Source organism: Anser anser, assembly GCF_964211835.1.
Source record: "Anser anser genome assembly, chromosome: 15".
NCBI classification, from domain to species: Eukaryota; Metazoa; Chordata; class Aves; order Anseriformes; family Anatidae; genus Anser; species Anser anser.
The window spans coordinates 10,000,794-10,023,337 of record NC_139736.1 but is presented as its reverse complement, the minus strand read 5'-3'; the positions used below and the strand labels follow the sequence as shown (position 1 = coordinate 10,023,337).

Genomic DNA, 22,544 nt, shown 5'->3' with positions numbered 1-22,544 from the left:
ATACTCCCCTCTGCCAGGAGAAGAAGACCTTAAATACAGGATTTTGATGCAGTCACTCCTCTCCATTTTACACTACAACAGATTAAATCAAAGAAAAACCAAGAGGGAGTATGAATATATAGCCTACCTAGTAGGTAGTTCAGTCACCAGCGATATATGGAGAGAGGATATGCAGTTCCCAGTTCTGTTACTCTACTTCATCCAGTTAGAACAGAAATGAAATGCATAAGCACTCAGATGGCTGTGATAAATTCAGTGCCTGGCCCATATGGACTCACAAACCATGCACACAGAGTTCTGTGCCACATGAGATCCTTTATCTGTGGAGGAAGTGTCGCTTTGTTCTGAGTTGTGTCTCCTTTTATAGGGTATAATTTGGCAGCCGGGTAAAATAAGGTACAACATTCTTGCCTGGAATCAGTATATACGTATCTTACTATAAGTAAGATGCATGCTTAGGGTTTGTATACACAGGAATAAACCCCCACACTATTACTGCTTTCATTTGTCAGGAAAGCAGCCTTCCTCTCATTGCAGCAAGATTTAGAAAAGAAAATACAAGCTTAGGAACTGGAGTTCTCCATCTCTAGTCTTTTACTTCCTCTTGCTCTATGCCGACCTTGAAACATCCACCTCTGTAAACCCGGCTGCCTGTGGTATCCTTACCTTACCATTGCTCATACCTCTCTGAGCTAAATACCACCTTTATCTAATCACTAAGGGTGTTCAGCTACTCCCATCTCATGCATCACATATTTTACATCCAAAATGTACCAAGATTGTTAGCTGCACCTGATTTTCCATGATACACCAATGACACTGAAGGGTTTTACGTTAGTTCTACGCTTAGCTCAGAGTGGCCATCATACAGTACTGAATTATTATGTGCTCCTAGAAACTGCACAAAAGGATATGGCAATTACCTATGTGGTGTTTTGCTTACTGTTTTAGAGCAGAAATTGAAATATCAATGCAATACAGGTCCTCCATCACTGAAGGCCATGTTTGCAGAGAAATTCAAGCCACAAGGAAACCCTTTCAGAATTCAGGGCTGAGCTTCCAGTTCCAGTGAAGGTGGTAGCAAAATGCTCCACAGAAGAAATGGACATGCCTGTTATGACACAAGTGTAGTGCAGCACATACACTTCATGGGAACATGAATCAGTGAGGCACTGACACAGTCTCTGCACTGCAGCTTGCAAGCAGTTCTGAGCTCTGTTTAAGATCCAGATTTGTGTATGTAAAACAGCAGCTTACAGAAAGTCACCTTTAAACTTTGGACTAAGTGAAATGAGGAGAGGTTCAGACCCTACAAGAGCTGTGTTTGGGGGAGCATGTTGCTGTGTTTGCAAATTTTACACAGTATAGTTACTACTTTAAAATGGCCATGCCCACAAACCCACTTCAGTATTACTGAATTCCACAGTGTTTGCAAGTCTCCTAAAATGTCCCACACCAATTTATCTCGCCGTCTAAATTTGCTGGTCAAACATCTGTTTTTCTATGTAGCTATGGCCACTCATCACAGATACAAAAGCCACCTGCACAGTAATGACTCACCTGCACAACAGTCAGTCCAGTCATATGGACTGACTCCAAACGCCAAAAATAAGACTGTTACATGGAAGACTTCACCACCCATGGTATTAGTAACATCTGACAGATGCTGTAACAGCTTTTGCTGTAAAATTTGTACCTTAAAAGGAGGGTGAATGTAGAAAGAATCCATTAAGACAAAAATAAAATGTGAAGGAAAAGAGTTTAGAGAAGTAAGTTTCTGAAATCTGTGTTATGGTTGCAACTACAGCCATTGGTCTGTGCAGATTGCATCCATTTTCTCTGCCAGAAATATTTGCCCTGTCTCATCTGCCAGTGCATCTCCTGAATTTGTGCTGTGTTTTCTCACCTTGTATACCGAAAATAGCTGAGATAAATCTATAGAAGTGGAAAGCTCTGTGGCAGCTTTAATAGTCTCCATTATTCACCTCCCAGGAACTTTTGCAAATAGGCTCTGCACATGTACAAATACAATTGTCAAACAGACGTAAAAACTTACCACAGCCTCACCTGAAATATATCTTAAACCAAATATTTAACAGGAGGTAACCAACCTGGACTGTGTTTTGGGAGCTCAATCCTGCAAGGTCTGTCTTGATATTCAGTGCAGCCTCAAGCTTGTGATACCAGGTACTGATCCTGAGCAGTAACAGGCTGAGCGTAAGCTCCCATTCTTCCGCACATCACTGTGGATCCTGGCAGCATAAAGACAGAACTGAGAGGGCTTTGCAGACATTTAACATGTGCTATGAGTTTATGGACTGCTTTTTAAGCGTTAGTTTGTTTTCAGATAGAAAAGCAAGTACGTACTACTCAGGGTAATCTAAATACTTGCTTGGTCAGACTCCGCTTTACAGGATAGATCTCCAAATCTGCATAAAAGATAGGCAGTCAGATGCTGTAGCTCCAGTGCTACCAGCCAACGTTTACTGCACACAAGTCAAATCATAAGCATCAATATACAGAGGTTTTAAAAGACAGCATTTTTTTCCTAAACAAAACGGTGTCTAGGACACAAAGTACTTTCATTTAGATTGACCCAGACATTGTGAAGCCTGTCACATCTAACACAGAATTAGTGCCACACTGTTCCCTAAAATTTGCATTAATTGCTTGTCCTTTGCTTCTGTAGCTCTACTAGAAATTCAGCTATGGAGAGGTAGTAAGAAGTTAAATATATAGTCCATTTTTTCTGTGTGCATGTTTGATAAAACAGAGACACACAAAAAAGAGTACCATATTCATGCAATATTTCACAGGGAAACATTAATTAAAAAGCACGACATTTAATAGGTATTTAGGTAGAAATACTTACAAACAAATATTTGGATCACCATCTTGCCCCAGACTCACAAAATTAATTCAAAACACCTTGGTTGCCTTTTAACAAGCTCATTAGAATGCCTTGCTTGTCTGCAATACACAGCACTTTTAGGCGATAGGTACACCTTTCTATCCTGACAGATGTAGGATAGCTATGGAAAAAGATCAGAATCCTAGTTACTTAGCTGCAGCTATGGTAAAGTATTTATGAAGTTACTTTAGCCTAAAAAATATTTTTAAAGGAATGGTTCATGTATGGAAAGGCAGTAATTCCAAATAAATAAATAAGCATACAAACGGCGCTAACTAAACACGAGCTAGGATTCAGAAAAAAGGGAATGACATAATAAGAACTTGCACTGGCTTTTGAGACCAGGCCCTCATTCAGCCAAGGCTGTGCTGCAGCAGATCCTTTTTCAAGTACAGAACGGCAGGGCCAGGGCTTCCAAGAAGTCCTTCACGTTACCATGAAACAGAAGGTGGAAACTACAGTAAGAAAGTATCTTCTGTATCAAGGACACTGCTGTGATTTTCAGCTATCCCATTCCTCTCTCTTTTCAATTAGGATGGTATTTAATTATAACTCTTTGAAAAGCAAATGAGGTCTACTTTGGCCTAATACAGATCTCTTGGGGAGACTGGTAATACAAATGTCTGAGACATAGACTAAGAATGACACAGACCTGATTGTCGCCCTGTGATAACTGGAGTCTGTGATACAACAGGGTCCCACTGACTCAGACGAGCTCACACTGTGTTGTGACACAGGCTGGGGACACTCACACATTAAACCCTTTTTCCCCACTCTGTAATGCTGTCTATGTAGACTGGCCGTAATGATTTGGGAAAAGGTGTTATGTAAAGTACAGATTTACCACTACAGCTCCCAGGACAGCGCACTACAACACAGTACATCTCATGACATAGCCACAGTTGTGTGCCATAGGACACAGTTGGGTCCTTGAAAGAGCCCTGATTTGGCTGAATTTCAAGCAGATAATACTCATTCTTGCTTTTACGGGGAAGGTGCCCTACAACAACCCTACTGTGCTAGGGACTTGTATAGGTTCTTTAGCACAGTTGTGGCCCTCTTTGTCTTAATCCCACAGCCTGTCTGCTGCATAGGATCATGCAAGGGAGGAAGCATCAGGAAGTTACGTGCATGCCTTCCTAAATCTGTTTGATTATCAGGTTTTCCAACAGGTAAGCATTTTCCTGTAATGCTCACAGCCTTTCACCTGTGCCAGGACATTTTTGTGCCATGCATATGCCTGGCAAGCGAGATCTGGAGGTGGCAGAGAGGCTGTAGCACGGTAGTGTGAATGTGTGCAGGCTGACAGCCCCCCAGGGCTCCTACACGTTGCTGGAACAGCCTGTGGGATGTGGGGTCAGGGGCTGCGCAGGGTACCAGGAATAACTGGGAAAATGCTAAGGATGTGGAACTACAGAGAATCCTAAGAGCTGAGGGATGAAGATTGAAGAGGAGGTATTTTCACAGGGAAACAAGATTAACCATGACATCAGATACCAAGGAATTTTGGTAACTCCTCCAACACAGAGATTTTCTTAAACAAGTCTTGGTGTTTAAAAAAAATGTTATAGGACAGATTCATATAGGAGTCCCACAACCTGCTCTATGCAAGCAACCAAATCACATGGGCACAGTGCCTGTTCTGTCATGGTAATTACGGATCTGGGTATTTATGCCTACGAAAATGGAATAAATATACATAATCCACTTAATTTCATTTTGTTTCATCAGCTGAGCTGCAGCTTTTTATTATAATGATAAATAAATGAAAACCCTGGGCAGAAATGTAACACTTCTGTTATTTCTGTGTTAGAATGACTGTCCCATCTGACAAAGAACAACACCCCTGACTTCTGCTTTTGCTGTAGCCCCAGACTCTCAAAGCAGCTCTTGAGAACCCATTGGGTTTACAAGGTGTGCCCATAAAGGCAGGAGAACTCTGAGAACTTCAGGCTGAGCAATCTTAGGTGCTTGAAAAGCTCCAGGAAAGCAAAGAAAGCATTTTCCCCCACCTGACAGGTCGTACCACTGTTACGAATTTTGCCTTAGTAAAGTGTGCCTGTTATATATAGTGTTGTGTCTCTGTGGGGCATCAGTGATGTACAGGGGAGGCCAAAAAAGCACTAGATAGGAGCGTGGCTTTGCCAGCTGCTGCTGACCAGCTACAGCTCCTGATGGCAGGACTCAGATGAGAAATGGGAAGGGAATGAAAGCAGTTAGGGGAAACGACCGCAAGAGCAAAGTGGGCCTCTGTTTTTCTGCCAGACATTATCCACTGAGTAGCGAGAAGAGATCTCAGTTTTTATGTTTTCTTTCTTAGCAGTCTTTCAGCAGAAGAAAACCAGCCTTTCCAAGTAGAGAAATGCATGCTTACTGCTGAGTGAACTGAAAGGCATCATCAGCAGGGGAGAAATTTAATTCCACTTGTGAATGCAGCATTGAAAATGCTCCAAAGTTGCAATAGCAAAAATGCTGACTTTAGAACATTAGCAAAATAATTGTTGTGCATTTAGGCCCCAGACTTTCCAAAATTTTTGGGCAAATGGACCCATGTGGACTGCTTCCACATGCCTGCTCAGAAGTGTAACAGCCTGAAAGACTGGGCTGTTACTGAATTTTGTGAGTTTTTCAAATGGGGCAGGTGAAAACTTTCTAGTTATAATAAATCACGTTATGCATTCTTTGTTTTACATAATTAAACTCAGTGCATCCCATTTACTAATTAGTGGGAGTTTTTCTCCCATGCTATCAAATTCAGAGCTTTAAATACTTGATTATTTCTAGGATCATTCCTCCATCTCCTAAACAAAGCACTTGGATTATAATAATTTAAAACCTTGAAGGGATGAATTTAAGCTAAACAGTTCTCAGATCCACCAAAAAATTGGCCCTTTCTCCCTAATCAGCCTGTTTCCCTTAGTCCAAATCTCATCCAGATCCCAGATGGGCTCTTGTCTTCCTCCCACACTTGTGTTCCTCACTTCTACTACTGAGTCAGTCCAGCCCACCCCAGCAGACAGCTGCACTGTCACCCAAAATCAGCTGTGCAGAGTGGTGCCACCAGCTTTCCTGCTTGACTCACAGCTTTGTTTGGGCTTCATCTCCAAAGGCCAAAACCATCGCGGATGGAGCACTGCACAGTCAACAAGAGCCCTCCAAGCAGGTCTGGTGCACAACCCATGGCAAATCCCTGCAGAGCACAGCTGACAAGGAGAAATCGCTGTGCCCTGCACATCTTCCAAAATATTGTCTAGCTCATTTTAATTTGGTAGCAATTTGTTAGCAGCTCTCAGGAGAAAAAATAAAATTAAATTTCATTGTTACAGTTTCAAAACTGATGTGGAAGTTTTCTCTCTTCTAACATGTAAAGTACGACCCCTAAACACAATTGTTCATGAGTATAGCAACAACATGCATCAATCCAACTAGTAAGTACATCACTGAGTACAGCAGTAGTGCTTTTGTTGCACTGATGGTTGAAGGGCAAGGCAAAGTTTGTAGGCAAAGGTATGTGACAGACAAACTTTCATGCACCCAGTACGTATTCAGCATTACCAGTACCCCGTTGCTCATAAACCAGGTGCAGAGTGCTACAAACCCTGATTTACTGGGGGGCACTGGGCAACTTGTCTCAACTCCTGCTTCATCATCTCTACATCAGACATAACGATACCACACACAATAAAATGCAATGGGATTTCACCAGGAAAAGTACTCTGTAACTGTAAAATGCTGTTGAGGGATTTGATCCATAAGATCTCCCCTACAATAAAAGAACTAATAACAACAACAATTATCACTGCACTAGTGCTTCCTGCATAGTCCTTTCCTTCTCTTCTAATCGCAGGAGGCTGCATAAGCAGCAAAGCTGCGTGTTTATGAGAAACACCAAACCTCATCGCTTGTTGGGCTGCTGTCCTGGGGCTTTTGCTTGGGTGAGGCTGGGATGAGGGGCATGCCTCTGGGGGCAGGTCCGCGGGGCAAGGCGAGGGGTGAGGATGCAGGGGGTGAGGGTGCGGGGGGTGAGGATGCAGGCGGTGAGGATGCAGGGGATGCCTCTACCTTTGCCCGCCCGCCTCCCCCGGCCCAGCCCCGCACTGAGCATGTGCGCGGCGCCGCTGCCTGCCCCCGCCGGCCCCCGGGGAGGGCTTGGAAGGATCGGAGGGCTCGGGAGGATCGCATCGCCGCCCGGCCCCGCGGCTGCGGGGGGCTCCGGGGGGTGGTGGGGCTCGGGAGGGCGGCGGAGCGGCTGGGGCCATGGAGCTGCAGAGGGCCGTGGAGCTGCGGAGGGCCATCTCGGCCGGCGCGGAGGCCGAGAGAGCCGTGAGGCGCTACGGGGCGCTGGAGGAGACGGAGTGGAAGGCGGAGGCGCTGGGGAGAAGTGAGTGGGGCCTGCCCGGGGGCGCTGCGGGAGGTCCTGCCCGGCTCCGAGTGCACCCCCGGGCTCCGTGAGCAGGGGAAGGCGGCGGGGTGCGGGGGGCTGCCCCCGGCCGGGGCCGTGGTGCTGTGGCAGTGGGAGCTCAGGTGTCCCCTGGCGAGAGGGAAGGGTGGCCGGGACGTTAGGTCTCCCTCGCTGCTTGCTAGGTGGGGTTTAGTATGTGGCTTTTCATAAATGGGTAGTCTGTAATACACCACCTTTGAAAGGCACGGATGACAACTGCGTTATTCGCCCTCGTTATCTCCGGCAGAGGGTACAGCGATACGTCGCGATGTATTTAGGAGCTCAACTCATGCTCTTTGGTGGAGCAGCTTTGCTGAAATTGTAATTTTCCAGAAAACAAGTGACATAGCCTGTCCAAAGTGCTGGTGGAAAGATAAACAGTTGTCAATCCGAGTTAGCCACAGGACCTTGTCTTCTCTGAGGCACGGGGGTTATTCTCCTATTGGCAGAACTATCTTATTTACAACCCTGTAAACCCCTCTAATTGGCAAGGTAACCACTGAGGCAAGAAATCTTGCTAACAATGGTCACAAAAAGCTCTGTACTACTATAAGGAAAAATATTTTCTAAGTTACAGCAAGTGTTTCATTAGGTCACAGGAAGAAAAGCTTTCTGTGCGTGTGCTGTGGTATCATAATCTTTGCTGATACTGGGCTTGCTGATATTCTTGCTTCACGATCTATCTGATGTGCATCATGAAGACTCACCTGGATGCCTTTTAACATCCTGGAGCTTTGCAGCATCCCAGTAGCAATTTTTTGCCAGCACTGCTGCTATGTTCAGGCTTTTCAGCTACTGCTGTGTTTGTCAGTCTCTGTTCTGGAATCATATTTTACCTTTGGCTTTGGTTTTTCAAGAATATGTTGCTGTCTGCCATATGCTGATAAGAGGTGTAACTTTCCCACTCCAGTGCTTCAGTTGCAGTGTTGGTTTTGTTGCAGTGCCTGGCATACGTTCAGCACTGAATAACTCCCCACTTGCTAAAATGGAATCGAAGACTGAAATCGCTGTTGCCTGAGCTGGTTGACTCAGCTGCGTGCAACAGTTTTGGAGGTCCTCTGACATGATACAGACTTGTGCTTGTCTTATTCTCATAAATAGGTCTGGTTTTATTGCAGAGTCAGCTCACAAATTGAGTGCAGTGCAGTGCTTGTAATAATAACTGGTACCTGGAGGTGACAGGAAGGTTACATCTTGCAAGCTTTGGACAAAAGATCATATGTTTGGCAGAGGGGAGTGTGGAGGCTGAGGGGGAGAACTGATCTGCTCAAAAATGTGTGCTCAGCATTGAGCTTCCACCCAAATCACAGCTTGACTTGGTACCAGAGTGGGCTGTTGGCAGGACTGGAACCAAGTGTCCAGGTGTCCGCATCCTGGCTCTGCTGCTGAGCTGCCCTTCTACACACTACATTCGGTTTACTGAGAGTATTTCTATACATGTATAACAATGTAGATGTAGAATAAGAAGTAATCTAGAGGCTGTCTGCTCTTTGAAAAGTAGAAAATTATTATATTTAGAGTTTGCTACAGGAGTAATTGCTTTGTTTGTTTGTAGGCTTCAACCTTCTTAAAATACTGTAGAAATCCTTTTTATGGTAGCTGTTTTACATGATCTCATGTGTCTTTCCTATTTTAATACTAAAACTGACTTCTGGTCAAACGTCTGCATTGATTAAAAATAAAGAGATCTTACTATTTGCTTTATTGCTTCCTTACAGCATAGGTCCTAAATTGCATGGCACCACGACAGTAATCTCCGGAAGGTCTGGAAAGAAGCTGAAAAAACATCATCCCCTTTTCAGTAATGTCATCAATTAGCCTTTGGTATTTGCGTATCAGTCTAAATATGAAATGCTAAGTAGTATTATTAATGAAAGCAGGAGTCCATTAGTGCATACACGTTTGCCCTCTTTACTCTGACGATTTGTGTTGTCTTAAATCAGGATCTCTTTGGAGGCAGAACTTGTTAGCTACCTGTACGACAGTCTGTATAATACAATGCTGTTTCCTGGTTGGTGCCTTTGCATGCAAGTGTTGTCGTATCACAAGGAAATGCACATCTTGAGTACGTCAAGTTTCGGTAGTTGTTAGTTTCTACTTCATCGGTTAAATGGAGAGGGAGCTCTGTGTTAACATCTCTAACGGTGGCGCAGAAAGCATTGCTGGTTATTGGTTTTAACATAGATGAGTTACTTCATAGCTGTGAAGCGTAATATCATGCACATTTCTATTGTACAGCAGTCTCTTTCAGCCAGATTATCAGTGCTTCTTCTGTTCTACCATAACTGAAGATCTGATGCCCTTACATCCCAAGAGGGATCTCCAGTGGGTTTGCATGCAAAATACAAAGTAGGTTGTTCGAAGTTTGTTCTTTAACAAGACACTGCAGCCGCCTTCTTTACATACTGCTTACCATGTACTGAGCAACTCATATGTTTTCTAGTGCATACATGTTCAATACAGTCAGGCTCATAAACTGAATGACCGTGATAACGTGGCTGAGCCTTCTCAGTAAACGATCTTTACAATATAGTCTCAGGGAGTCTGCTGTGAAGCAGAGCACTCAAGCATTTTGGTCAGTCCTTATTATCAAGTGCACAGCTTCGTTTAGAATCATCTGTCTTGCCGTTGGCAGGGACTCGTAAATGCCCTGATTAAATAACTGCATGCCGTGCCAGGGAAATAGCCACAAAGAAATGAAGCAGTTTTTCCACCAGCCTTTTGAACATTGCATTTCTGCTTAGCTTTTCTTCCTCTTTCAGTTAGTATGAGGTGTAGAAATAAATTCAAAATGCAAGGTGAACGTCTCAGCTTCAGTCACTATAAAGAAGCAGAAATGCCAGAAAACTGCAAAAGATTATTTTTGATGCAATTTAGTACACCATGAAATTATTTTTGAATAACATTTGAATGGTAACTGGCTATGAGCTGCCACCCCTATTGCAAAGATCCACCTTTTCAATTGTTTTTGAGTATGAAGTGGTGATTAGGGGGAAGGGGGCCCCATTACAGACCAGCACTGAAGACTGCAGTAGCACAGACAGTAGTCCTGTAGCCAGGTCTTTTCTCTTTAGTGAGGAAAGGATGAAGAAAAGGCATTTGTGAATGTCCTGGGTTTGGGCACTTGCTTTATCTACTGGGAACTGCTTGTGTCATCGTTAAGGCCTGATTTTCTTATCAGAACAGAATGACTAGGTCCTAGGACAGGATCTAGCTCATGATGTTTCAATGTTGCTTCTTAACACTTTATAATCATTTGAAGAATGTCTGTTGCAACATTAAAAATAATCAATCAAGTGACAACAGAGAAATACATTTGTCTTGCACAGCAAAGTATGCACAGATAGTGTCCCATGACATCTACCTGTCATTCTGATCACCGAAGAGTAATTAGGATGGATTTGTATTAATCATATGCCTGTAGGTATTTGTCAGAAAGCTGGCAAATGTCAATTTGTTCTTGAATTTTTGTGTCAGCTTGATGGCATTTGGAGATTTAATAGCTCTGTATATCTATTATGGACAGATTGGATAGTGTGTTGGTTCTTGTGAGACTTCAAATGCAGTCCTGCATCTTCATGCTGTATTTGTCCCACGTGACTGTAGAAAAGCAAATTTGTTTGGATTCTTAACAAAGGTGGCTGCAGTCTTGATACTTGGTGGGGTGACAACTGGATGTCCTCATTCTTCTTTCTGTCCTGCTTCATGAGAGTGAAGGGTGACTTGCATTGTCCCATTACACGGAGAAGGCCCTGAGAAATGTGGTTAGAAAGATGCAGTGGTGCTCTGGGCTGTGAAGTCAGAAACTGCAGAACAATGCTGGGCATTCACAAGTGTTAGCATGAGGGACAAAGGGGCTAAAGTTTACTACCCACTCCCCCAGTTAAATCCAAACCTGTATCAGTTGCAGCTGCTTCTACCATCTAGCAGTTAAGTATTCAAATACGTACCTCTGGACCTTCTCTTGTGACGCCCCACACATCACACAAACTGTGTATTTCAGTACCTCTGGGTGCATTACTGATGAAATATTGGTTAGTAACGGGATGAACTGTGACTCAGAGCAGCTGCTTCCATGTGCTACTTCATGTTGGTTTCCAGAGCAGATCCCCTTGGAGATACACTTCCCTATCTGGTGATAGTCTCCCTATCACATCTCATGAGTTTTGTGCTTCCTTTGCTTTTCTACCTAGCTATGGGCTATGCATTTCCAAGGCTTCTCAACAAAAAGCAAATTTACTCCCTAACTTGTTCCATGGTTCTGAACATAATTGTATCCTGATGATACCTTTGTATCCTACAAAGTCCAGCCTGACCTACAAAATACAAACAGCTACTCCAATCTGACTGAAGTTAAAGAGGTTAGTTGCAGCAGAAATGTGGCTAATTCTGGATGCTATTAGGGGCAACCCAGCAAAAGAAAAGATGTTGGTTGCTAATGCGAAGTAGTCAGGATCTTACCGCTGTACCATCTAGTTGCACATCAGCAAAGGCATTTCTCTCTGCTGCGATGCTCATAAATCAGAAGGTTAATGACTCCCAAAGTCTCTGTGCCCAACTGTGTGTACCAAGTAGGAAATGAACACTTAAGTGTGTAATGCAGTGTTTATATCCAAACCGGTGCCAATCAATAATTTCTGGAAATGATGAGGCTCAAGTGCCATATTTGGGACTGTTGCTCATGATTTTTTATATTTCCTTTAAAGATATTTTACAGAGAAAAGGCATTAGACCTGGAAAGTAGGACACTTTGAACCGTACACATCATCCCTGCTGCTGGTAGCCTGTGGGATTATGGATTCAGTCTCTGTAATTTTTCTGACTATGTTCTGTAATTGATCCCTTAGTTGCATAGCATGTTTTCATCAGAGTAACCACTTTTTAGAATGTGTGTGTGTGTCTCAAGGGTGCTTTATAAAATAGGATTAAAATTTGCATTTGGGATTGGGCATGCACTGCAAGGTACTGTGTATCGTGCATGAAATTCTTGGAGTTTTCCTGTAGCTACTGAGCATTGTAAAGGTGGGAACTCAGCAATCCTGAATCCCAAAGTGCTTCTCCTCTGTAGCTGAATACATTCCTTTTTCATAGAAGCCTTCCTTAGTAAAATAGTCCCAGAGACTCAACTAGTAAATAATGCCAATTCGTTTCCATGAAACACGTTCTGCTATCTAACTACATAAATGATATAGTATAAATGCATTCACAATCTGAAGATGAAAAATGCATGCTTGGAGGGCAAACTATATGAAATCACCAGGAGCACTGTTGGATGATTATTAGTTGCCCTTCAGGATCAGCATTGAAACATTAATTATCAACATTTTGTCAGCTCATAAAGGGCAAAATGTTTGAGAAAATAATCTCAAGAGAATTCATCATTAAATGAGGATGAATGATTTTCAATGAGACAGGTGGCTCATTGCTAAAGTCTAATGATTGCAAACACTACCAAAATGTAAGAGGTAATTTGTTACTGTAAGAACAGCAGCGGTTTAAGGATCTTTTTGCTGCCCTGAACCTTCCCCCCTAACCAAACCTTTACTGATTAGGCATTTAAGAGTTTTTCTACAGGCACATTTGGTTTTTATATACTGATAAAACCGGCACAAAAGATTCTCATTATAAAGTGATTTAATGGTTTTGTTAATTTTTTGAAGAAAACAACTCCAAAACCAGAAGAAGCATCAACAGCTCGTTCTACCACATAAGTCTTTTCAGTAAACGAAGCCAAAGTAAATTTTAGAATAATGTTACTGAAGCCAAATGAGCAAGACAGTGACTTCACCTCCCTGCAAAATGACAGAGAAGTTTGACTGACATTTTCTTAAATACAAACAAAATGCAGTCATGACTTCATTGACATCAATGGAAATTTCCTCAGTGATTTCAGTGAAAGAAAAACTGGGCTCTGTGCGTTTGTCTCCTGGAGTCCTGTTCACCTTGATTCTCTTTTAGAAAGCTCTGAGGGGGAGTTTGGGGGCTGCATCAGTTCCACAAGGATTCCCCTGGGGACTTGTGTCCAGTTGCTCTGAGTTGGGCTGCCCAGCCCTCACCTCTGGCTGAGCAAGTCCCGCAGAGCCTCGGCAGGGGCAATGCCGTTTCGATCTTGTCTCTGAGCAGTGAGTGATTAGCTAATAGATTGGAGCCCCTACAGTGAGCGGCTGGCCCTCAAACTATGGTGTTTCACAGAAGAGGAACCCAAAGAAATTAATTCAGTTACGCATTTGTGCCCTCTCTCCCCTCATTCAAACTGTAGTTTCTGCCTTCTCTCATCTACCATGAGTGCTTCCTCTGGGCATTGTGTCTGGGAGGGGACTGAAATTATTGCAGTTTGGCAGACTCCAAGAAACAAGGCAGAGACATTTTCCTTCAGGCTGCTACTTATCTGTAGCACAAAGTATGTGGAATGTTATAGCAAAGGACACAGCCAGGAAAATCAAGATTCATTTGCCTCTGTCTTTCGGTAAGGTGTTGAAATGTGTTGCAGTTATAACATTTCTAGCAGTGATTTCTTACACAAAGAGAAGGTGACAGCCAGCTGTCCGTTTGTGTCGGTGGCAGAGACAAAGACTGCTGCATGGCCTTTGGTTCCTCACCTCAGAGACCTCCAGGGAGGCAGTCAGCACAGCCTCACGTCAGCCCAGTGTGAGCTGTGAGGAAGAATGTATTAGTGTATTTAAAGAAAACTGAATCAAAATGAAGGATGCCAAAGCAGTTAACTTGGTGAAAACAGAGGTGGCTAGAGAATGACTCCACTTCTGTAGATGAAAGGCAAACGCAAAAGAGATTTGTGTGCCAACTGTCATCATTGTTTTGTGTGAGGTGAAGAGACGTGGCCTGTGCTGTTCTACGGGAGCATGCGCTGAGGAAGAACCAGCCGGTTTGGGATCTGCTGGCTCCACGGGCTCTGGCAGCTCCACCTTTAAGGAAGGGCCCGGCTTTTACCTGGTTCCCTGGAAGCACTCTGCCCTGTACGTTGGAGAGCAAGGCCCTGGTATGATTCTCCTCAGCCTGACCTTCTGCTTTGCTGCTGGACTGTGCACATTGTATGCTAGGGGGCTTTGCAATAGCAACATCCAGCCCCCTGAGAAATTACCAGCCTTTTCTCCTACGAAACATGAAACTCCTCTCTGGGCTTCTGAGGAGCATCTTCTTAATATTTAATTACTTGCTGCAGTGGGAATCTGTTATGTGAAGCAATTTATTTAGTGTCTAAAGCAATTCTCCATACCAGTATCACTTTGGCCTTTACTGGATTAGACTCAGATGTTTATAATATTTATCAAATGGTTTTAGGGGTGCCTGAAATTATCTACCAGCTGCTGGGCAGATGTTTAGAGCACTGTTAGACAACTGTGTTATTAGAGAATCACATCACAGAGAAAGAGAGAAACACACTTTCTGGTACGTAATCAGATAATTTCAAAGGAGAATATTGTAAAGATGTGAAATTTAGAAATGTCAGTGACCATTTTACTCCAAATTCACTCGCAATACATGCAGCTGTTTATCAATTAACGCTTATACGATATCTTGCATAAAGCCATATATTCCTAAAGAGGTTTTGCAAGACTTAAAATTGAACATTTTGGTGATTTTTCTTTTTTTCTGAAATAAAAAAAATAATGTAGATAAATAAGTATTTTTTAAAATATGAAACTAAATAAGCTTTAAAAAAACCTGAACATAAGCTGAAGCTGGCACTACAACAGCATCAAAACACTGAAGCTTTGTGTTAGGATTACAGGATCAGAAAATGAATCCAGCGAGGAATAAAATGGAAAGCCAGAGCTGTTTCCTTTGACCACTGACAAAAATGACAGTAGTAAATGAAGGAGTAATTTTTTGTTTCTTAACGTTCCCTTTTAATTCTCCGTTACATAAGAGTAGAGCATGAATTGGTTTCCTTGGAATGTGCCTTAAATACAGTCCTGCTCCTGAACACACGTTATCCCAGATGAGAATGTGCCTTGTTTTCAGTGGGAGCTCTGCACCAGGGAAGGTACCTACCCCAGTAACTAACTGTAGCGGTTGCTATTTACAGACCTCTGATAGAGCCGAATCTCACGCAGGGCTGTGGCAGGGTTGGACACGGAAACCTCTTCCTGAGCTTTCCTGACTCCTGGCTCTCTTCCTGAGCCAGACTAAAATAGCTCCTTGCAGATGAAGGTCTAACCCAGTGCCACTGAAAAAAACTGACAATGAGGGCTTTCAGTTCAGACCTTCAAAGGCAATTTTCCCTCATTTTTTTGTGTCTCATTTTCAATCAGTTTTCTCACAGAAACAGCTGTCAGATCGTATACACTTTGCAAACTTTCCCACCAGGCTGCATACAGCTGAATATTCTTCCCATTCTCTGAGGGACACATCGCTTTGTGAAGTGCACAAGGCAGTATTTTCAATTCATAACATGATGGGAAAAGGGGAAAGGAATATGCAAAAAGCAATGAGAACCATATCATCAGTATCATGATTTATTTGAATGTAAAGTGAGTTTTCATCTCACAGATTTATTTTGAGAAGGAAAATGCTATTTTAAGCAGTCAGCATGCCCCTACCCTGCAGGAAGTACCCTGCGCTAAAGAACAGCTACCAGGAGCTTTAAGTAATGCACTGCCTTTAAGATAATCGGAGAAATGCTAAAAAGATAGTTCCTTGTTCTCACAAATCTGGCCTTTAGAAACAGGTAACTAATGCAGTTTGATTTCTGGACTTTTTTATTTCTGCATCTCTGAGGCACTGGAGGCCACTAGGGAGAGGACAAAGGGACTGACTGGTGGTTGTGGTGGGAGGAGAAGCACGGAGGCATCTGGAGGCAGTGACTAGCATGGTCTTTTTTTTTTTTTGTATTCCTAAAGTGATTGAAGAACAGAGATGTAATAGTGATACAGGACTATAACTGGGGAGGAGGGGAATATTAAGACCTGTTTCAAAGCTTGGCTATGTTATATGGAATTATTTCCATATACTACCATGGGGTTCTGATCAAGGTGAGTGCCAGAGCTCTTGTACTGGCTTCAATTTCCCACTACATTTAAGTCTTGCCCTTGATACACAGACACGGTGTGTGCTACGGTGAATGACTGGGCTTTATTCATCTGTTCTCCTTAATTCCTTCTCTCTTTACTTTGTCTCCCTTTGCCTAATCTAAGTATCTTTCAAAGGAAAAAAAAAGAAGAAAACATCAACAACAAAAAACCCTATAACTCAAAATACAGCATTCCTACCCTAGAATCATGGAATATCCCAAGTTGGAATGGACCCAAAGGATCATCAAGTCCAACTCCTAATAATACATTAAGTTAGGCAGGAAGCTTACACCCAGAGAAGTCACACCCTGACTTACAAAATATTGTTTGTACACATTCCTAGAAGATTTTATTTCACAGTGACTACCAGACTCCAGGGTTCTGAGTACCCTAGGGTTTGTATAGGCAAAACTACAGCAATTTGAGGGCTGGACAGGCTACACTCAGTGAATATAAAGCACTCTGAGCTTGTATAGTCCAAGTTGAGTCTCTGCAGCAGAAGCATAATGCAATGGTGCATAAACTTGAGGTTAATTCCCTATCAAACGTGAAGGGAATGTATGAGAGCTCTTCCAACAGGAAGCCAGGCAAAGCAATTTTTCAAGCGTCTTCCTAGTTTGTTTTGTTACACTGATCTCATAACTGCTAATGTAAGTTATTTTCTCAGTAACTGATAACAAATTCTATTGTGTTTACCTTTTATGTAGAATAGTCTGGATATAAAATACCTTGGTGATAATTTCTTACAGTGAAGAAAATCACAGCAGTTAATTTCATTTTTTAAAAATTGTGTCTAGCTCACAACAGAGTAAATCTAAGGTAATTGTTTCCCTCTGGAAAGCTGTTTCACCCTTCTGTTGTAAGCAAGAAAAATCTGTCTCCTCTAAGTCCTCCACATATACAGGTCTCTACACAAAGAACATTGTCATCGTAGCATGTTTTTGTTCACTCTGCACAAGGCAGAAGAGATGTCTTTCAGATGTCCAGTCATGTTTTTCCCCTGTTCTGTGTGTTTATATAAGGAGGCCACAGACAAGAAGCAGGAAACAGAGCTCCTCACAGAATATCCCCTCGATAATTTCCCCAGGCCTCCTTATTCTGTAGGAAGGAAAAATGTCCCAGCTAAAAGCCATTTTAGATCTACTAGAACAGATGATCAGAGTTCTCCTCAGTTTCTGGGTACTCCTCTACAAACAGTAGGGACAGTTTCAAGGAGACTGGAGAGCAATGACATTTCTGTGGGCAAAATCAGGCATCGGCTGGTGTTTGCTGGTGGGCGAAAGAACCAGGCAGCATGGGAGACAGTCACTGTGAGCTGTGTATCTTTCTAAACAAATCCATATTGCAAATGAGCTGAAACCAGATTCAAATAAAATAGCGTGAAATGTTTACAGCAATGCTCCAGTATTAGTTTATACCTTGCTCCGCACCAACACAAATTAGGTCAAGATATAATCGATTGGGAAGATCAGTAAAAATGGCACTCACCACAAAGCCCTACTTAATCCAGGAGGTGATCAACTTTGTACAGTGATTTCCGAGGAAATGGTTTAAAGAAAGATATCCTTACTTTACCAATAAATTTCTATGAAAAATGATTATGTAAGCAATTTAAAAATGAGAACAAGAGGTAAATTCATTATTTAATGCTGTATGTTTTTCTTAAACCACACTTCTGTAAGATCCATTATTAATCTGCTAATAGCAACACAGATGGACAGTAGGCTGAAACAGGTTACAGTGACTGTCTTTTATCTATCTGATAACACTTTCTCAATAGAGATCTTTTTTTGTTTTCTGCTGGTTGTGAGAAGTTTTCATACAAAAACAGGGGAGATATAAACACCTAATGGAATAGGAAAATCTGATTGTAAAGCCAAATAATTGAATGGGAAAGATTACCCGAGGGGGAAAGGAAAAAAGTGAAGGAAGCAATTCAGCTTAATTCATTTTTAAAAAACGACAGACTTCATCCTGGTGGCATCCCAATATTTTACTGAGTGACAGATCTGTTTACAACTCTTCCTGAGATTATGTTTAATTCATGTAGGGAATTTCTACCCTTAAGAAACATAGGAAGAGTCTGGTTTGCCATTTTTGTGGTGGCAGATTCCCAGAGATGTGCATGTCCGGCATATGTCAAAGATCTAGACCTCAGGCTTTGTAATCTGGAGATGTACTGAGATCTGGATGCAACTGAAAAAGCTAATTGTTTTTCTAAGACCTCCCTCATAATAAAGCTGTCTTCCTATATAAGAGATCCCTGACTTTGCACTGAGTATTTCTAACACACACAGTCATCATTTTTGCAAAGCAAGGAGAAATCTTTCATTTTCTTTTGTGAGGGAGCGAGGTCACCTATTACCCTTGGTACTGAGAATTTCTCCAGGCAGTATCTTAAATGGGACATACTCGTAGGTTGGATATATAATTAAGAAAATCTTTTCCGAGGCTGTGATACATAAGGTAGCTGTGGTTGTGAGAAGAAACAACTGTTCAAGAAAGTCAGCAACTCCCTTTCCATACCGAAACTGCTCAAATCTTGGCTCTAAGCTGCTTATGCACAGCAAGTCAGGGGCCTCTATCTTCCCCAAAACAGGCAAGTGGGGAATAGGCATGGCCATTACTTTGTCACTCTTCTTGAGTGCTGGAAAAGATTTGTCAAGTGCAAATTGAAATGGAAAGAAGTACAGGAATTTCCTCTGCACCTCCTCCTGAGCCAGGAGGAAGCAGAGAGCACAGCTGGACACAGAGCCCCTTGGCTGGTGCTCCTCTTCCCAAGTCAGGGAAAACCAGCCCCTGCACCAAAGCATCCTGCCCTTCCTGAGCTAAATTGCTGGGGGGTTCTGCAAGCAGCAGTTAAGTGCTGAGACAGCTTCATGCAACATCAGCTAATTTGCCTCATCTGCAGATTTATTTATCCGTGGGTATGGGGAGAGAGGAGAGAGAAACCGGAACAGAACATTAGAAGCTTGCTGGGATATTGAAGGCACCCTTCTGTCAGGTTGGGTCAATAGAGTATTTCACTGATCTGAAATACTCTGTGGTACAGCATAGAAAGAGGAGGAAAAATGCCACTTACTTCAGTTATAGCAAAACAAATTAGGTTGCTTAGTTTCAAACTGACGTGTAATGTGGTCTGGGGGAAATGCCTTTCACACCTCATCTGAAGCCACTAGCCAAACGTGAAAAATCCTGTTGGCAGAGCATCTGGCAACAAGGACTGCAGCACTGATCCCCAAACTAGAGTTCTTTTAGAATTGGAAACAACAGTAGGAAGTCTGGAAAACATTCTTGCACAATTCAATTACAGTACTCTGTTAAGTCTGTCATAATTCTCTGCAGACCTCATTATATGGACAGCTCTTCTTCAAATCCCACTCAAAAGCACTTGATCCTTCTTTACACACAACAAGAATGGCCAGATGATACACCACAGGCTGTTTCACGAATGGACTGCAGTAGTCTTGAAGAGAGTTTGTAGCTCAGTTCACATCCTGTGGATGTTGGAAACCAGTCTGAAATGGTCACACTGATACTGCAGATGCCCCTCCAGTGTGCTATAACTGCTCTGAAAACATTCTGTCTCTGAGCAAGTCCTGTTTCCTCTCTGACAGTATATCTGAGGCACTAGCAAAGACACTCTGTGGTGCTAGATTTTTAAGTCTGATGTGTGGTAGGAACTGTACTGCGATGATATTAAGCAGGATTGAGCAGTCACTTGCAGACCAGCTTCCATGTGAAGGCATGCAGGTCATCTGTAATGACCTTATCCCAGTCACCATAAGGGGAAAAAATGAGACCTGCCACATTTAGAATCTGGATCTTGAGAACTGTCTCAACTCAGAAATGCAATTTATATTAAAACAGAGGATTCAATTTCAGCTGAGTGCAGAATCACATGTGAATTCACGAAAAATGTCTCTGGGGTTTCTTAATTCAATGGGACTTGAGTTTAAAAAGGATTTTATAAAAAGACATTAATTCCAAACTCCCTTTGCTGTTTTCATGATTCTGTTTTCCTAATTTATATGCATCTGCCCTCTAAGAGGCTGAAGAGATGTGTGCAGCTTTGTTATCATTGACTGTAATGGCAATTGGCTGAGGCATGCAAATTGCCTAGACAGTCTTGGAATCAGCTTCAAAGTAGCATGGTTGAGCCCTGTAATTGCAATGTCAAAGCCCCTACAGGTTTTCAAGTCCCAATCTGTGAGTCTCATTATGGTAATTTATGGTAGTGGACATAATTCTGCATACTCTGAATTTCTTTATATCAGAAGCACTCCCTGCAAACTTCAATCATGTTAAACAATTCTTTATTTCTGTCTTAACAGTAAGACGCTATCAAATCAGGCCTGGGGCTTTTATTTCTTTGTTTATGGGAAGACTTTCATAGGAAGTTAGATTTATCGTACATTTTCAAAGAAACAAGTCATTATTAATTTTGGATTCCTTAGGCATTTATTGTGGTAGATGCTGAAATTGTTTTCTGATCTGTAAATATGTTTTGTATCAGCTTTTAAGCTGCTGCCAGAGGGTGTGCTACTGAGGAAAAGTCCTCTCTCTCCCCCTAAAATTGTCTGTTTAGGGGACTGTCCAGGGCATTGTGAGTCACAGATTAAAGACATGATATAAAAATACAGAAAGCTAGTAGAAGTCTCAGTGATAGAAAAAAATTACATGTAAATAGTAATCATAACACTATAAAATAGCACCAGATGATATACAGATTTACAACTAGAAAGAAATCATTCTAGTTACAGATTATTAGGTAGCAAACTGTCCTATCATACTGAATCAGTTCCTTGCATAAGCAAACACCCTTAGATCCAGGTCGAAGAACATGAAAGCAGAGATGGTGGTGTCTCAACGCGATAGTTTGATTTGACAGGATGCATACTTACAACTTCTTAAATGGAGAAAGAGTCTGGAGTCTGTGTGGACAGTGTCTGACTGCAGAAACACTGGACCTCAACAAGTTAAATTCTACCTGAATACTGAAAGAGTAAAGCCCCAGATAATGGTCAAATTATTTTTTTCTGCTTCCTGAGTCCACCCTCCTGCAACTGCAGACAATCACGCAATACCTGAGTTTATTCGCAGGAGTTCTGCTGTTTGCTTTGTTCCCATGAAGGGAGGGCAGACCCTTAAAAGACCCAAATGCTCTGATCTTATTTTAAAATACCTTTGGTTCCATTCATCCAGTATCCTACTTCAAAGACCGCTTCAGTGTGTCATTGCTTTGGATACTTACTAGTTTTCGTTCTAAATGTATTCTTTACATAATGGCTTACAGCAGCCATTATCATTTAACATAAGTAATCCTTTCCGCTGCCCTGATCCTCTCTTCTTGGCCACCAAAACCTCCATCATCACAAGCAGACGAGTTCCACAACTTTGACAGCATCAGAAGTCAGGAGAATGCTGAAAACCGAAAGCTTAAGTACAAGATAGAACAAATAGAATTTATCATCCAAATACAGGATGGCAGTATAGATTTTAAGTTACATTAAGGGTAGGCCTGAATATCACATTAAGTCCTGAGCATCACATCAAATTTCTTACAAGCCCTCAAGACTGGTACAGATTCACAGGATCTTCACTGTCAAAGGATGAACAACTACTGAGAGAGGAGCTGTTTTCTCCAGATATCTTTACAACCAAATTGATGTCTTCTATGGATAGAGTAGTTTCTTAGACTAGAGAGAGCTTTTTCCTGGGGGAAGTGTAAGATTAAAGGGTTGTATAATTAGGAACCCACTTAGGAAATTGGAACTGTCATAAATTGACAAAAGACGAAGCCAAAAATAATTACTGCTTGTAAATTTCTCAGGATAACAAACAAGACAATTTAATTGATGTTTTTTTTTAGAGGCAAGATCTTTATAGATTTACCGTTACGGGCTTGTGCTGGTATCTTTAAATAGGAAACATGGTCAGAAAATGGTCCCTAAAGTAGAAAGTTGGGACCATCATTTGACTATAAAACTTAGAGTTAGTAAAGTACTGTAGACCATCCTTAATTAACCATCACTTTTACTGCCTGAATGTCTACTTCTGTTTGGAAATATGTTGAATTAGAAAACACAAAGCAGAATTTATTTCAGGTTCAGTTTTTAAAACAGCCTTTCTTCACTGCAACACTACTGCAATCTAGAAT

General features: G+C 42.1%; 1 protein-coding gene across 1 annotated transcript in view; it reads left to right on the top strand.

The window, feature by feature from the left end:
- The first annotated feature begins 7,010 nt into the window (after nt 1–7,010).
- The window catches only part of BMERB1 (bMERB domain containing 1), a 50,914-nt gene continuing 35,380 nt past the window's right edge, over nt 7,011–22,544 (top strand). Inside the window, exon 1 of the mRNA XM_083800769.1 lies at nt 7,011–7,292. Within this exon, the coding sequence (XP_083656895.1) occupies nt 7,169–7,292 (124 nt within the window). The 5' untranslated portion in view covers nt 7,011–7,168. The remainder of the gene's footprint in view (nt 7,293–22,544) is intronic.